A 14884-nucleotide genomic window follows, 5' to 3' on the forward strand; every position below is an offset into this window, starting at 1 on the left:
TGGCTACCGGATGGGGCCTCACGCGCACGGGTCTCCTGTCCTATCGTTAGTCTGTGGTTGCTGGCACGGCAGCTATATACTGGAGTTATATATATATATGTATGTATATCTATGTATATATTTACTTTTTGTTTTTAGTAGCATAGAACTAGCATAATACTCGTGTTAATTGGACTCGTGGGTTGAATGCTTCGGCGGGAACTCAGGAGGATGAGGGGCGGGGCGTGCGGTGGGGGTGCCGTACCCCACCCCGGGCCCCTGGTGCAGGGGAGCCTGCCGGCCGCCTCCCGCTTCCTTTCCCGCCTGCGGCGGCCCGGGGGGCTCCTGAGGACGGGGGACCCTCCGCACGGCCGCACGTGGGCCTCGAGGTGTACGGAGGGCGGCCGGGCCGGGAGAGGAGGCGCGGAACCCACCGAGGAGGCGTCGTGAGAGCACTGCGCACGTCGTGGTCACCGAGACGCAGACCGGAGGGCGGAAACGAGCCGCCAGACCCCACCAAAGCGGAGAGGAACGCGGCGTCCGGCCGCCTCCCGGGACCCGGGCGGGACAGCCGCCCCGCCCCGCCCCGGCCCGGCCCCCCGAGGTGCCCCGCGGACACCCCGGAGGCTCCGGGGACACGGGGGCGGGGGGGCGGCCCCACTGCCGGGGCAAGCCCGGGCTGCCACGTTAATTGTCAAATAGGATTTTCTACAAATATACAACATATAAAAACTGTTAAATATATAACTTTAGGCTTTGCAAAATACATTTAATGATCTCTTTCAAACAGTGTTACTTCAGTTTTCTTTAATTTGCTTTCTGGAGCTAAATGGTGGATCGGATGACAGTCAGGGGAAACCCAACATGCTCTTGGCGAGGACTGGATTATCCAACTATCAAAAACGGAGCTGCGGGGGAGGCGCGTCTAACTGGTTAAAACAGAAAGTGATTTAGTATGAGAAAGTCGGTCTACGCGTGCGCGGAGGAGCCGAGGGTCCGCGGGCGTCCGGGGCGCCGGCGCGGGCCACGCCAGGCCGGGTCCACGCCAGGCCGGGTCCACGCCAGGCCGGGTCCCGCGGGCGCCGCGGCGTCTGTCCGGCCTGTGTCATCCTCCCGGCGCGCGCCGCGGTGGGGGGGGGGGCGGGGCCTCCACGCCACGCCGCCACGGCCGTCACCCGCGGGTCAGCGCCGCCGCCATGCCCTCCCCCGCCCCACAGTGACCCCGGGACCCGGACGGGAAGGGCGTCCACGTTAAAATAGATTCTGCTCTTTGGTCTATTGAGTATGCTGAGAGTTAAGAAAATAAAAGCAATTCGGACAGTCCGGGTGCGGGGAGAGGCTTCTCGGCCCGGGCGGGGGCTGGCTCCACCCGCCCGCCGGCCGGGGCGCGGCCTCCGGGCCTCCTGCTCCACGAGGGCCTGGCCGCTGGGCGCCGGCGGGCACGGCCGGGCTCCACGGGCCGTGTATTGCTGACGCCCGGCGCCGCCCCCCCACCTGTGTGTTCGAGTCCCGGCCTCCGGGGATCCGCAGACGGGAGTTCAGGATGCGGAGGGTGGAGGCGGGCTGTCCCAGACCGGCCACGGGGAGACGGCAGGCAGACCGTGGAGAACGGGCGGAGTCCGTGGAGGATGGAGGACCGTGGCTGAGGCGGACTCTCCAGGGAGCTGAGCCCACGCCTGCGAGCCCCGCGGGGCTGCGTTCGTCAGGATACCTGAGGGACAAGACGAAGGAGCTGCCGTTAGCCGCCTGAGGGCCACACAGGGCTGCTGCTGGCCCTGGACAAGCCACTGCGCGCACGCGCACACACAGACACACACACACACACACACGCGCATGCACACACACACGCACACACACACACACACACGCACACACACAGACACACACGCACACACACGCACACACACAGACACACGCGCACACACACACGCACACGCACACACACAGACACACACGCACACACACAGACACACACGCACACACGCGCACGCACATACACACACACACACACACAGACCCTCTCCAAAGGGGGAGAAAACAAGATGCTGGACGCCAACGCCGTGGCCAGACAGGGAGCGGCCCCCAGTGCCCATCCACCCTGTGTCCTGGAGGAAATCGCCCAGCGCATGGGGCCCGGCAGTCCCCCCACCCCGTGGACCGCAGCACTGCTGGCCTCCCGGGCTGTGGGACGCCAGATTCCAGGACGTTTGATGTCTGTAGGGCGGAGCCACAGGACCATACTGCCCGGTGTCCTCCGCGGGCCGCGCCGCAGGGAGGAGGGCAGCCCGTCCACCCGTAGGTCTGGGGAGCACACCTGGCGGCCAGGCGAGATTCTTAACCAGCCTGGATAGAAAACGTCTGGGAGAATCCCACCTCGGGGCCGACTGCGAACCAGCTCTGCTCACGATGCCCTCACGGTGCGGTGTGGCGGCGCCTGCCCCGCTTTGCTTTCTCTACGCCGTCCGGGGGGCCTGGGCCACCACCAGAGACCCACCTCGGGGCCTGGGCCGCCACCAGAGACCCACCTCGGGGCCTGGGCCGCCACCCCAGCCTGTGGGCGAAGCGTACTCTGCGTGGGACCCCTGGGGGGACCATCCCCCTTCCCTCTTCGCCTAGGGCGCTGAGCAGGTCCAAGAAGGGGCGGGGGCCCCCCACTGACCCAGACCCCTGGCGAAGTGGGGTCCTCCCAGATCTCTGGGGAAGGTTGGTCCCCCGGGCTCTTCCTAAGGGCCGTCGGACCCCTCGGGGCTCGCGGAGCCTCGTGCAGACAGGGCACAGAGTCTCCGGAAGTCTCCCCCCCCCCCCCCCCCGTGGGCCTGGCTGAGGAGAGGGCGGGGCAGAGGAGTCAGCGGGGCCGCAGGGCCACGCACTGCGGGGACATGGGCTCCTCCATGCCCCGTCCTCTCCGGCAGAACCCTCTGGAAGGTGACTTGCTAGGGATGTGAGTGGACGGGATGGGGGTTGTCTGGAAGCTTCCGCAAAGCAGACACCGAGACCATCTATGTCTGTTACTTGTAAGCATCTGTTTGCAAGGGAAACATATTGGTTTAATTATCAAGGATTCGCCCTGTTCTCTAAATCCGATCTGGGGGGCTGTTCCCCCATAGCCGTTCAGAAGCCACTGTCTCTGTACTTTCTAGAAAAGAATAACGAGGCGACTCTCAGAAGCCCTCCATCTGTGCGGCGCCCGCCCTTCCCCCACGCTGGTTCCCACCCTCCCCACGGTCACCGGGGGAACTCCCCAGCGAAGAACCGTCCGGGCTCCCTAGCCCAGTCGGTCTGCTGCCCTCGGCCGCGGGGGAGGGGGGCCCTTCCCCCAGCCCACCGCTCTCCACTCCTGTGGCCTGGCGGGGGGGTCATCCTTCTTCCCAGAAGCCCACGGGATCTCCAACCTGCCGCAGATGCCCCATCGCCACGGCGGGCCTCGCTGGTCTGTGGGACCGTCCCCGAGTCGGGCCGTGCGAGCCAGGGGCTCCGAGACCGGCCCCCCACCTCCCTGCCCCGGCTCTCCGGCTCTGTCTCCCGAGGCTGACAGCTCCACTGTCCGCAGCAGGAGGCCGGGGACAGGTGGGCTGCCCCGGAAGCATCGGGGAACGAGGGCCGCCTCCCTCCCAGTGGGCAAGGCGGTCAGCAGCCCCAGACCACAGAGCAACCCCGGGCCTGGGCCCCCGACCTGCCCGACAACGTCAGGCCCCCCCAAACGAGATGAACCAAACTGGGATGCGATCACCCAGGCAAGATGGGGCGCACCGGGCCACAGCCACCTGCGGCGGCTCCGGAACATTCTCAGGAAGGCCCTGGTGTGGCTGACAGAGCTGCCCACGAGTCGTCCACCCACCCGCTCACCCTTCCGATGTTCACCGACCTTTACGCACAGAACTCCCCGCTGGGGGAGGGCACGGGAGAGCCTTGGCGGACGCTCGCCTCCGGGCAGAGGAGCCCGGTGTCCCTGCTGCTCTGACCTGACCTTCCACTGCCGTTCTCTCCCGGGCGCTCCCGGGCGCTGCCGGCCCACGTGAGACGCGTGGCCATGCGCCTTCCTGACCGCCCCCGCCCCCGCCCCCGGGAAGAACGGGCGGAGGCCCTCCCCCAATTCCACAGCCAAGCTCCCCGGTGGGACACCAGTGGTGCCAGCTCCGGGGGGTCCCTCCGCTCCCGAGGCCACACTGCGGTTTGGCCCTACACCCACCCCTTCCCTTCCTGACCGCCCCCGCCCCCACCCCCAGTTTTCCCTTGGGGACGCGCAGGGCACTGGGTCCGGTGTCACGCGCCATATCCACTGCCTTCTCTCCCCCGGTTCCATTTCTCGGCTGCTTTCTGTGAATGATCTCTGGGCTTAGGACGGCGCCCAGCACGGTTCCACCTGCCTGCAGCGAGCCTCCCGCCCGGAGGCCCTGGGGAGCCTGGCGCTTGCCCCGCGTTCCTCCCAGCCTCCTGTCCCGCCGGCCGCTCCGGCTCCGGCTCCGACCCCGGCGTGTCTGTCTCGGCCTCGCGGGGCTGTGGGGCTCAGCAGCAGCCCTTCCCAAGGCCACCCGGCTGTCCTCGGGCGTCAGGATGCCCCCCTCGCCTGGGCTCTGCTCGTTTCTCTGCTCTGCTCCGCTCCGAGTTTCAATTTTGAGGCCTTTGAATGACGTGGAAGCCAGCCCACCCAGCACCCAGGAAAGTCCCCTTCTCGGGGTTCTTGAGGGGCTTGGAGGCAAGAGTCATGTGCTTCAGCCACCAGGACGGGACGGAGGGAGGGAGGCAGGAGGGGCAGGAACGGCTGGGCACGCAGGGTCAGGGAGCGGACGCCCCAGGGCCCTGACCCAGCCTTCCGTCATTCTGACACTACCCACGGGAGACCGTCCTGCAGGTCCCTCCCCCCCTGGGGCCGGGCAACCTCTCCCCTCTGCCCACCGGGAGGGCCTGGTCCCATTTCAACCATTTGCCACTTATGTATTTAAAAGGATTCCAAGAACAATTGCTTTAAGGAACATTCAGACGAATGCAGCACAATTACAGCAAATAGCCACCGCGTGTAATGTCTCCTATTATTAAAATAAAATAAAAAAAAGTGGCGGCAGAACTAATGTGGGCCCGGTCAAACCCATCTTAGTTTCTGGACTCAATTCTGCAGGGAAAATGAAGAATGTCATGGCGCACAACACGCGCCGATGTGGCCCCGCCATACACGTTTTTGTTTACACGCGGAGTCTATTAAAACGTCCGGCTATTACGGCGGTGATGAATAGCGCGATTCAAAGGAGCGCGGGATGGATGGCAGACGGGGAGCCGAGTGATGGCTCGGTGTCTTCCATTGTTCGTGCCGCGCAGAGATTAGCGAGGCTGAGGCGCCGGGTTCCCGGGGGCCGAGCACCGTCGCCCCCCTCGGCTCCCGGCCGCGTTTTAATCCCCAGCCGGCTTCGTCCTCGAGGGGGACGTCACGTTCCACGTTCCGGCAGAATCCGGATCCAGATCGATGTGAGGTGCCGGGCCTGGGGCCGTCCCCCCTGCCCCCCACCGCGGCGGGAAGGGGGGCTGCTCCCCCCCACCCCCCGCCCGTCCCCGCTCCAGCAGGCTCCGCCCGGCGGGCAGTCTTCCTCCCCCTTCCTGTCCTGCCGCCAGCGCCTCTCCCTGCACACAGCGTGGCCCCGGCTGCCCTCTGTCCAGTGGCCGGGCCCCGTCGGCCCGGGGGGCACGGGGGGCCAGGGTGCTCCAGCAGTCAGCCCCACCCCAGCACGGGGCCCCGGCTCTGGGGCCGGGGAGGCAGGCCGGCCTCTGGCTACGGGGGACCCACAGACTCCTTGTCCTCTGAGGGCTGATGGGTTGCCCACTCCTGCTGGAGGCCGGCCCTGGGCCGGCTCACCGGGTGACCCCGCGCGGACCTCACAGTGGGGTCCTCTTCTAACCCGTTTCCTCCCGTTCTGATGGGTCCTGTCTGCCTATCATCCCTGGACCCAGCCTCTCGGTGGATCCACCCCAGGGGCAGAGAAGGGCCCGCCCCGCCGGAGGCCATTACCCGGGGGCTGCTCGTCTCCATCCCAGGTGCCCAGCCAGAGGCGGGGCGTGAAGCACCCCCTTCCTGGGCCTTGGGGCTGGCGCAGGCGAGTGTGCCCTCCGCCACCGTCTCTCCTTGGCGGATGGCTGGACCTGGGGGCCGGGGGCCAGCTCGGGACCGTGGGATCCGAGGCTCAAAGACCGCAGCGGGCGCAGCACAGGGGTCTCGCAGCCGGTACAGGTGCCAGGGGCTCGGGGGGGGGGGACCTGCTTGTCGCCGCCTGTGCTGCAGGGAGAAGCGGGCGGACCTGGGAGGTGGGGGCAGCCGGCGGGAGCCTTTAATCAATCAGAAGCCCCCTCCCCTCCGGCAGGCCAGAGCGGGTTTTCTCTTATTGGTTTTCTGAATGAGAAGCAGAGCCGCAGCTGGGGTTCTGGGGCTGTAATGAAGGCTCCCGGCTGCTGGGAGCACTCACTGGAGAGCAGAGATTCGAGGGACACAGGCCGGCCGAGGGACTCACAGCTGGCTCTGGGTGCATGTAATGGGCGAGCAGAGCTGACGAGCCTCCCAGGCCCCCCCAGGGGCTGCTGGCCCCGGGCAGGCACAGAGGATGCTTGGGATGTGCTGGCCACGGAGGGGAGGGCAGTCCAGGGGAGGCCGGCTCCCCCTACGCCCCACGGACCGTTCCAGTGGCTACGCAATTCCAGGTCAGGGGTGTTCCTGGGCACTGGAGTACTGAGCCTGGGGCACCCGGGCTTGGCTGAGTACCTGAGCCAAAGCACCTGGCTGACAGCTCCTCGCCCAGCAAACTCCGTGGGCAGCATCGTTGTGTGTGACCTAGTTCTTCCCTCTGCTACTTCAGATGCCTTTCCATCTGGTGGCCTGAAATCTGCGGCAGTGGCTCAGGGCTGGAGCTGGGTTTGTCCATTTCCTGGGCTGCGGTGGGTTTGTCCATTTCCTGGGCTGGAGCTGGGTTTGTCTATTTCCTGGGCTGGAGCTGGGATTGTCCATTTCCTGGGCCATGGTGGGTTTGTCCATTTCCTGGGCCGCGGTGGGTTTGTCCATTTCCTGGGCTGCGGTGGGTTTGTCCATTTCCTGGGCTGCGGTGGGTTTGTCCATTTCCTGGGCCGCGGTGGGTTTGTCCATTTCCTGGGCTGCGGTGGGTTTGTCCATTTCCTGGGCCATGGTGGGTTTGTCTATTTCCTGGGCTGCGGTGGGTTTGTCCATTTCCTGGGCTATGGTGGGTTTGTCCATTTCCTGGGCTGCGGTGGGTTTGTCCATTTCCTGGGCTATGGTGGGTTTGTCTATTTCCTGGGCTGCGGTGGGTTTGTCCATTTCCTGGGCTATGGTGGGTTTGTCCATTTCCTGGGCTGCGGTGGGTTTGTCCATTTCCTGGGATATGGTGGGTTTGTCCATTTCCTGGGCTGGAGCTGGGTTTGTCTATTTCCTGGGCTGCGGTGGGTTTGTCCATTTCCTGGGCTATGGTGGGTTTGTCCATTTCCTAGGCCGCGGTGGGTTTGTCCATTTCCTAGGCTGCGGTGGGTTTGTCCATTTCCTGGGCCGCGGTGGGTTTGTCCATTTCCTGGGCTGGAGCTGGGTTTGTCCATTTCCTGGGCTGCGGTGGGTTTGTCCATTTCCTGGGCTATGGTGGGTTTGTCCATTTCCTGGGCTATGGTGGGTTTGTCCATTTCCTGGGCTATGGTGGGTTTGTCCATTTCCTGGGCTGCGGTGGGTTTGTCCATTTCCTGGGCCGCGGTGGGCTTGTCCATTTCCTGGGCCACGGTGGATACTCACGCAGAAGACCCACTCTGAGTGCTCAGGGTGTTCATGAAAACACCCCGTAGATAATGTCTACTTCATTTTCCTCTCTCTGGGGATCTTTTTTCTTCAGAACTTCTGGATTTATCTTCTAATTACCTATCGTTTTTTTCCCTTCTATTTCCCATTTCTTTAAACAAACAACAACAACCCCCCCTGAGTTTCTGATGGATTTCTTTAATTTCACACTTCAAATATACCTGCTGGATTTTAAACAAATTCTGCTGTTCTCTGCACACACTCACAGTGGTATGTGACATGCACACACACGCACACACACGGTCTCCAGAAGAGCGTTCTTGCACATGTGCACACAGTCTCCAGAAATGTTCTTGCACACGCACACACACGGTCTCCAGAAGAGCGTTCTTGCATACGCGCACACACAGTCTCCAGAAGTGTTCTTGCACACGCACACACATGGTCTCCAGAAGAGCGTTCTTGCACACGCACACACGGTCTCCAGAAGAGCGTTCTTGCACACGCACACACGGTCTCCAGAAGAGCATTCTTGCACATGCGCACACAGTCTCCAGAAGTGTTCTTGCACACGCACACACACACGGTCTCCAGAAGAGCGTTCTTGCACACGCGCACACGGTCTCCAGAAGAGCGTTCTTGCACACGCGCACACACACACGGTCTCCAGAAGAGCGTTCTTGCCCTCTGTGAGCACCGCGCAGTAGCTCCCCCTTCCCAGGCTGTTTCCACGTGACAGTACAGTGCTTCGCGTGAGGGACCTCTTTCTGTCCGTATGTCAGGGCTTGGGGACAGCTTCCGGGAGGCCCCGGCTTCCTGGATGACTGGGCCAGGCTGGAGTGGTCTGGTCAGCAGGGCAGGCTGGCAGGTGTGGGCTTCTCCTCTCTGTCCTGCCGGGTCCCGGGGACGGACGGGAGGCGCAGCCCTGAGCTCTCCAGCATGGCTGCCTTAGGGGGACAAGGCCTCCTCGATGTCGTTTCCGAGTCCCAGAGCCAGTGTCCTGGGATCTGAGCTAGGAGCTGGTGACATCCATTCGGGTGGCAATCGCCCCGGCAACTGGGCCGCCCCTCTGCCCGGAGGCGACGAGGCCCGTGGCCAGCTCCGGCGCACCCCTTCCCGCATGCTGGACACAGGTCGTCTGAGCTGGCCGAGAGCGGCGGCAACGACGTGGTAGCGGGTTTGCGTCGCTTTCTCCCGCACGATGCCCGTTATTTACGCTGTTCTTTGGGCGTCTCTTCTCGTACAAGGATCCCTGACGCTGAGGCGTCTGCGGGTGGTGAGTGGGTTTCTCAAAGGCCCCTGGCGCGAGGCTCACGAGGCCCATAGGCGCAGAGCCGCCCCTCCTGCACACGGCCCTTCCGGATGCGGGCAGGCGGGTGGAGACGGACTCGCTCTGCGTGACCGTGGGCTCCAAACCCAGCAGCGGGGGCCAGAGCGGGGCTGGGAAGACCGGACACCCAGGTGGGGCCGTGTGAAAACGGACACGGAGCGGGGTCGCCACCGCTGGCCACAGACACCAGGAGCCCGCGCGGCAGGAGCGGGCGGGGGGCGTCCCTCACCCTCGCCCAACGCGGGGGCCTCCAGAGGCGGGGGGCGCCGACACCTGCTGTTGGACTTGGGGCCCCCGGAACCGTGAGGGTACGCTCGCTGGCTCCCACGGGGAGAGGGTTCGGGAAGCAGACAGCCTCCGGCTGCGCCTGCTGACGGCGGGGCGGGGCGGGGCGGGTCTCCCCCAACATGCCTCCCGTCGCCTCGTCTTCCTTCCCGAAGGTCCGTCCGGGCTGCGTGGGTGCTGCAGGGTCCCCGGTGGTGCGCGTGTAACTCCCGGGGCGCTGGGGCGGGGTCCTGAGCACTCGGCGACTCCCCCGGAGGAGGACAGCGCTGACCGAGAGGCCTCCCACGCGGGCCGACACTGGCCGTGCTCCAGACGCCAGCTCTCCCGAGATCCGGCCGCCCTCGCCCACGCGGGCCGTCTCTGGCGGACAGTGTGCTCGCAGGAACACACGATGGCCCCTCGTGAGCCGCCGTCACCTCCCTGGGGCCTCCGGAGGGCGGTCGAGGGCACCTCGGTGGTTCGGTCCTGGGTGCCGGCCGTCGCCCCGGGGGCGCTGCCGAGGCCCGTTCTCCCGTGCCGGCCGGGCAGGTCCCGTCTCCTGCACGCGCCGTTCTGAGCACGTGCAGGCAGCAGTGGGGTCCCCGGCTGACTGGCCAGGCCCGGGGCTGCTCAGTGACTCCTCGCCAGCGGGGGACGCAGCCCACTTCTCTGTGGGGGGACCACAGAGCCCAAGGATGCTTCCCAGGGTTCAAGCCGGCCCGTCTCGGAGCTCACAGGTCCAGGCACTGGGCCACGAGGCAAGCGGACTGGCTTACCTTTCTGCAGAGGTGCTGTCCCGTCCTGTGACCGCCTCTCTCCAGCTCACATCTCAAGATGCCCCGGGGGGGGGTGGGGGGGGCACAGAGTGCCCGGCCCAGGTCTACAGCCAGCTTCAGGCACGAGGAGGGGAGAGGCAGTCAGGCAGACCACAGTCAGCTGGGTCTGCAGGTGTGCGGCAGACCTGGCCATCCTTCCCAGCGCCATGTTGAACGGGGCCCCGGGTGGCCGGCTGGCCCTGCAGAGCACACGGCACGCTGGGAGAAAGCTGGGCCATTCGTCAGCACGGCTGGGGTTTGCAAGGCCCAGGAGAGCACTTGCAGTGTCGGGGGGAGCCTCCACGCAGCTCTGGTTCCCCCTCCCCAGAGGCCCCTCGGAGCCGTCCACTTGTCCCCGCCCCACAACTGGCGCAGCCCAGTGGATAGGGCTAAAGGGGTGCTTAATCGCTAATTGAAAAATGGATTCCCATCTCGCCGACCGACTCTGATTCAGGAGATGGGATGGCTCGCAGATGAACATCTTACAATCCATAGGCATTACGGGAATGTGCAAACACTGATTAGAGTGTTTCTGAAAGGTGCTAATAACGCATGGAGAACACAGACCCAGCCGGCGAGCACGCATCTGCACAGCGATCTCCTCCTGGTCCGGCTGTGGGGCTCCGGCCCAGCCCCCGCTCTCCCGGGAGCTCTGCTCCTGGGGCTGACGGAGGCCAGAGGGGAGCGGGGAGCCGCGGCCCGCCCGCCGGGCGCAGGAGGGCTGCCGCTCCTCAGACCTGAGGTGTCCACCGGACCATGCCGCCCTGTGCAACACCAGCCCGGGAGGCAGGGCCTGCGCTACCCGCCGAGAGTCCCGCTGTCTCTCTAGGTCCCCATCCACTCCTCACTGTCCATGGTGACCCCACAGTGACACCTACACCCACAAGCCACTGCGTAGATGTGTGTGTGTGTGTGTGCAAGCGTGCGTGCATGTGTATGGGTGTGCGTGCATGTGTGAGCGTTGCACATGTGGTGTTATTTGTGTGCACACGCGTGCACGCGTATGAGTGTGTGTGCGTGCATGTTTCATTAAATGGCGTTCACACCCCATGGCCTGGGAAGCACTCTAATGCTTTCATCCCGCTTTTGCTTTCTCCCTCTAAGCGCTGACCGTGAGCCACTAAATGAATTTCACGACCCACTCACGGGGTGCTGACCCGCTCTTTGAAAAGCAGTGATCTTGGAAGTTCAAACCCCAGCAGGAGCCTGGGGTCAGGGTTCAGTTAATCAAGTAATCCATTCGCCGCACGGGGTTCCGCGGGCCCCGAGGGGGGGCCGGGGGGCAGGACGCCGGAGCCGGGAGCCTGTCCCGGATGAGCCTCCACGCTGAGGCTCACGGAGACGCCGGGGCATGGGGCACGGAGGGTCCACCGGGGCGGGAGAACGGGGCCCCGGAGAGGAGTCCGCAGACGCCGTGCGACTGCCCAGCTCTGAAGTCTGTCGATGAGGAAACCGCCACCTCCGAAAGCCGATTGACGGCAACGTGTGACGCTCCAGGGCTCTCGTCTTCGCTCTCAAAGAGGCTGCCATGCAATCGTGGGGCCAGGATTTTAAGTTCCAACTTGACGGTGTCTGGCTCAAGAGACCGACAGGCGCTGTAGACGGCTGCACCCAGGCCGCCCTGGGCCAGCCATTCCCCGGGGGCTCCGGGACGGCTGGCACACCCCTGGGCCCGTTGCCCCTGGCCACGCAGGGCAGAGACTCTCCGGGCTGCCCATACAACACTTGCAACTCGAGGATGTGACATGCATCGGGGAGCAGGAAGAGGCCCCGACACCCGAGCTTGGGCCCCGAGCCTGCAGCAGCCAGGGCGGGGCTGCGCTGGGAGCCTGAGCCCCGGGAGGCAGGGGCGGGCCCCCGAAGGCGGGGCCCCCCGAAGGCGGGCCCTCGGGAACGTGGCTGAGACGGGGAGGCGAGGAGACCAGGGTGGCGGCCTGCGTGTACCGGGCAGCAGCCCGGGGACTCGGGCTCCGAGGACGCCGCCGACGCAGCCCCGCCCCCCCCCACGCCCCACGGAGGGCAGGGGCCACTCACCGTGGTGGTCTTTATCCGCCCCCCGGGCTGTGTGCACGTCCAGCCGGACCGGTTGATGAGCAGGTCGCAGCCCTCCCCCTCCAGGCAGGGGAACATGTCACACCACTGCTTCGTCTTGATGATCCGTGCTGTGGGGAGAGGAGAGAGGAGGGTCAGCGGGCGCGCGGAGGAGGGGGCGGGGGCCCGCCTGCCCGGGGCCCTGCCGTCGGGAGCCACCGCGGGTGCGGGAGGCTCGCCCGCAGGCCGGCGGGAGGGGAGACGCCGGCGCCGCGATTGGCCGGGGAGGGCACAGGCGGGGTTCGGATGCACCCGAGCGGCGGGGCACAGGCCGGGATGCGGCGGACACGCACGCCCTCCCGCCGGGAGCCTCCTCCGGGCCGGCCCCCTCCGCGGCCCCCGGCCCGGCCGGGGAGCGGGGCCGCCAGCGCAGGCCGACTCCTGAGGCCCTCGAGGGGCCTGCGACGCCGGCTCAGCCGCAGTCACCGGGAGAGCCCGGACGCCGGGACAGCGGCGCTCAGCATCCCGAAGAGGAGGAGGAGGCGCCCGGCTCCCGCGCCACAGGTCAGGGAGGAGCGGGGGGCCCTGTCCATGGGGCGCCGGAGCCCGTCAGCACCCCACAGGTCAGGGAGGAGCGGGGGGCCCTGTCCACGGGGCGCCGGAGCCCATCAGCAGGTCAGGGAGGAGCGGGGGGCCCTGTCCACGAGGCGCCGGAGCCCGTCAGCACCCCACAGGTCAGGGTGGAGCGGGGGGCCCTGTCCATGGGGCGCTGGAGTCCGTCAGCACCCCACAGGTCAGGGAGGAGCGGGGGGCCCTGTCCATGGGGCGCTGGAGTCCGTCAGCACCCCACAGGTCAGGGTGGAGCGGGGGGCCCTGTCCACGGGGCGCTGGAGTCCATCAGCACCCCACAGGTCAGGGTGGAGCGGGGGGCCCTGTCCACGGGGCGCTGGAGTCCGTCAGCACCCCACAGGTCAGGGTGGAGCGGGGGGCCCTGTCCACGGGGCGCCGGAGCCCATCAGCACCCCAGGTCAGGGAGGAATGGGGGGGCCCTGTCCACACAGAGCCGGAGCCCGTCAGCACCTCAGGTCAGGGAGGAGCGGGGGGCCCTGTCCACGGGGCGCCGGAGCCCGTCAGCACCCCAGAGGTCAGGGTGACACCTGCATGCAGGCGTGTATTCTGCATCACACACACAGCACACACCTACACGCCACACGTGCACACACACTGTAGTCACACCCCGCACGCATGCACAGGCCACCTCTATGCCACAGCCCCCCCCCACCCCTCCACCGGCGCACCCTGGAGCCGTGCTTTGGGCCGGGCCGGCAGTGCCACCCGCTGTGTCTGGCTGTCCTGAGGTCTGAGGAGCAGCCTTGGCTCCCACGGCCAGGACCTCTCCCCGACCCACGCCGTGCCTGGACCCCCACCCGCCCCAGGGGCCCGAGCTGGAGCCCCACTCGCCCCAGGGGCCCGAGCTGGACCCCCACCCGCCCCAGGGGCCCGAGCTGGACCCCCACCCGCCCCAGGGGCCCGAGCTGGACCCCCCACCCGCCCCAGGGGCCCGAGCTGGACTCCCACCCGCCCCAGGGGGCCCGAGCTGGACCCCCACCCGCCCCAGGGGCCCGAGCTGTCTGATGGTGGAGGCAGTGGGATGAAGGGCTTGGCACCGCTGGGTTCACACCGTGCCCATCCCCCGGCGGCCAAGGCGGCGCCGGACGCCACTCGGCTCTGCCTGAGGACCTGCCGGTCACGGAGAGAGGCTCTGTCCAGGACAAGAGGACATCGGGTTCACCCGGCCGGCTGCCCACGGGAGCTGGTGTCCACTCACCCCGCCCTGTGTTTTCTTGGCACTACGTCCGACCTAGCCAGAGGCCCAAACCCAGCCACAGGGCCGGGCCTTCTGTGCAAGATAATGCTGTCAGTGACAGGAGGGACTCAGCAACTCCCGGATTAAGTCACTGCCCGTCAGCCTGCAAACCTCAAGGCCAGGATGATTGTGCACACGCAGAGAACCCTTCTGGAGCCGTGCCCAAGACGCGTGGAGGGTTGCCAAACTCCAGCCCGGCTCGGCCACGCTACGGAGGTTTGCAGCTCCCTCGGGTCAGAGGTCACGGCCTGGCCTCCTCTCCATCAGGGCCGTCGTCCTCCTTCTGCGGAAGCCCCCCCCCCCCTCGATTAAAGTAGGCCAGCGTGTTTACATCCGTCTCACCCTCGTCCCTCGCTCCTGTGCGATCCGCCTCTCGGTGGCGGGAAGGCAGCTGCGGGACCGGCACCTCCACGTCTGTCGGGTCCCGAGGGCCGTGCGCCCTGGCGGGCTCGCCTCAGAGAGGGGCGGGCACGAGGGCCCGCAGCGGAGCCGGCAGCGCGGCGCCCGCCCCCACGGTGGCCACGGGCGGCAGAGGAGAACCGCTGCGCGGGGGCGCCGGGCCCGCCCGGGGGCCCCGCCGGCCGGGAGTCAACGCGTGTGTGTGTGTGTGTGTGTGTGTGTGTGCGTGTGCGTGTGTCTCAGATCTCCACTCTGGAGGACTCTGGGCTGGCTCACGGCGTGGCAGGACGGCGCGTGTTAATGACAGAGCCGGAGCTCTTCTTGCCATCTCAGAGACGTTCTCATTCAGCATGCAGCAGGAAATGGTCCAGAGGGGGCATTTCACGTCCAAACGCTGGCCCCTCAGCTGCGTGCAAGGCCAGGGCGGG

At 66.4% G+C, this 14884-nt stretch overlaps 1 protein-coding gene across 1 annotated transcript in view; it reads right to left on the reverse strand.

Annotated features, from left to right (window-relative positions):
* Window positions 1–727: 727 nt before the first annotated feature.
* Window positions 728–14884, reverse strand: part of Tafa5 (TAFA chemokine like family member 5) — a 164234-nt gene continuing 150077 nt past the window's right edge. The window contains exons 3-4 of the mRNA XM_048349267.1: window positions 12194–12321; window positions 728–1690 (exon numbers count right to left, since the gene is read on the reverse strand). Of these exons, the coding sequence (XP_048205224.1) occupies window positions 1682–1690; window positions 12194–12321 (137 nt within the window). The 3' untranslated portion in view covers window positions 728–1681. The remainder of the gene's footprint in view (window positions 1691–12193; window positions 12322–14884) is intronic.

This window comes from Perognathus longimembris, chromosome 1 (assembly GCF_023159225.1).
Source record: "Perognathus longimembris pacificus isolate PPM17 chromosome 1, ASM2315922v1, whole genome shotgun sequence".
Taxonomy (NCBI): Eukaryota; Metazoa; Chordata; class Mammalia; order Rodentia; family Heteromyidae; genus Perognathus; species Perognathus longimembris.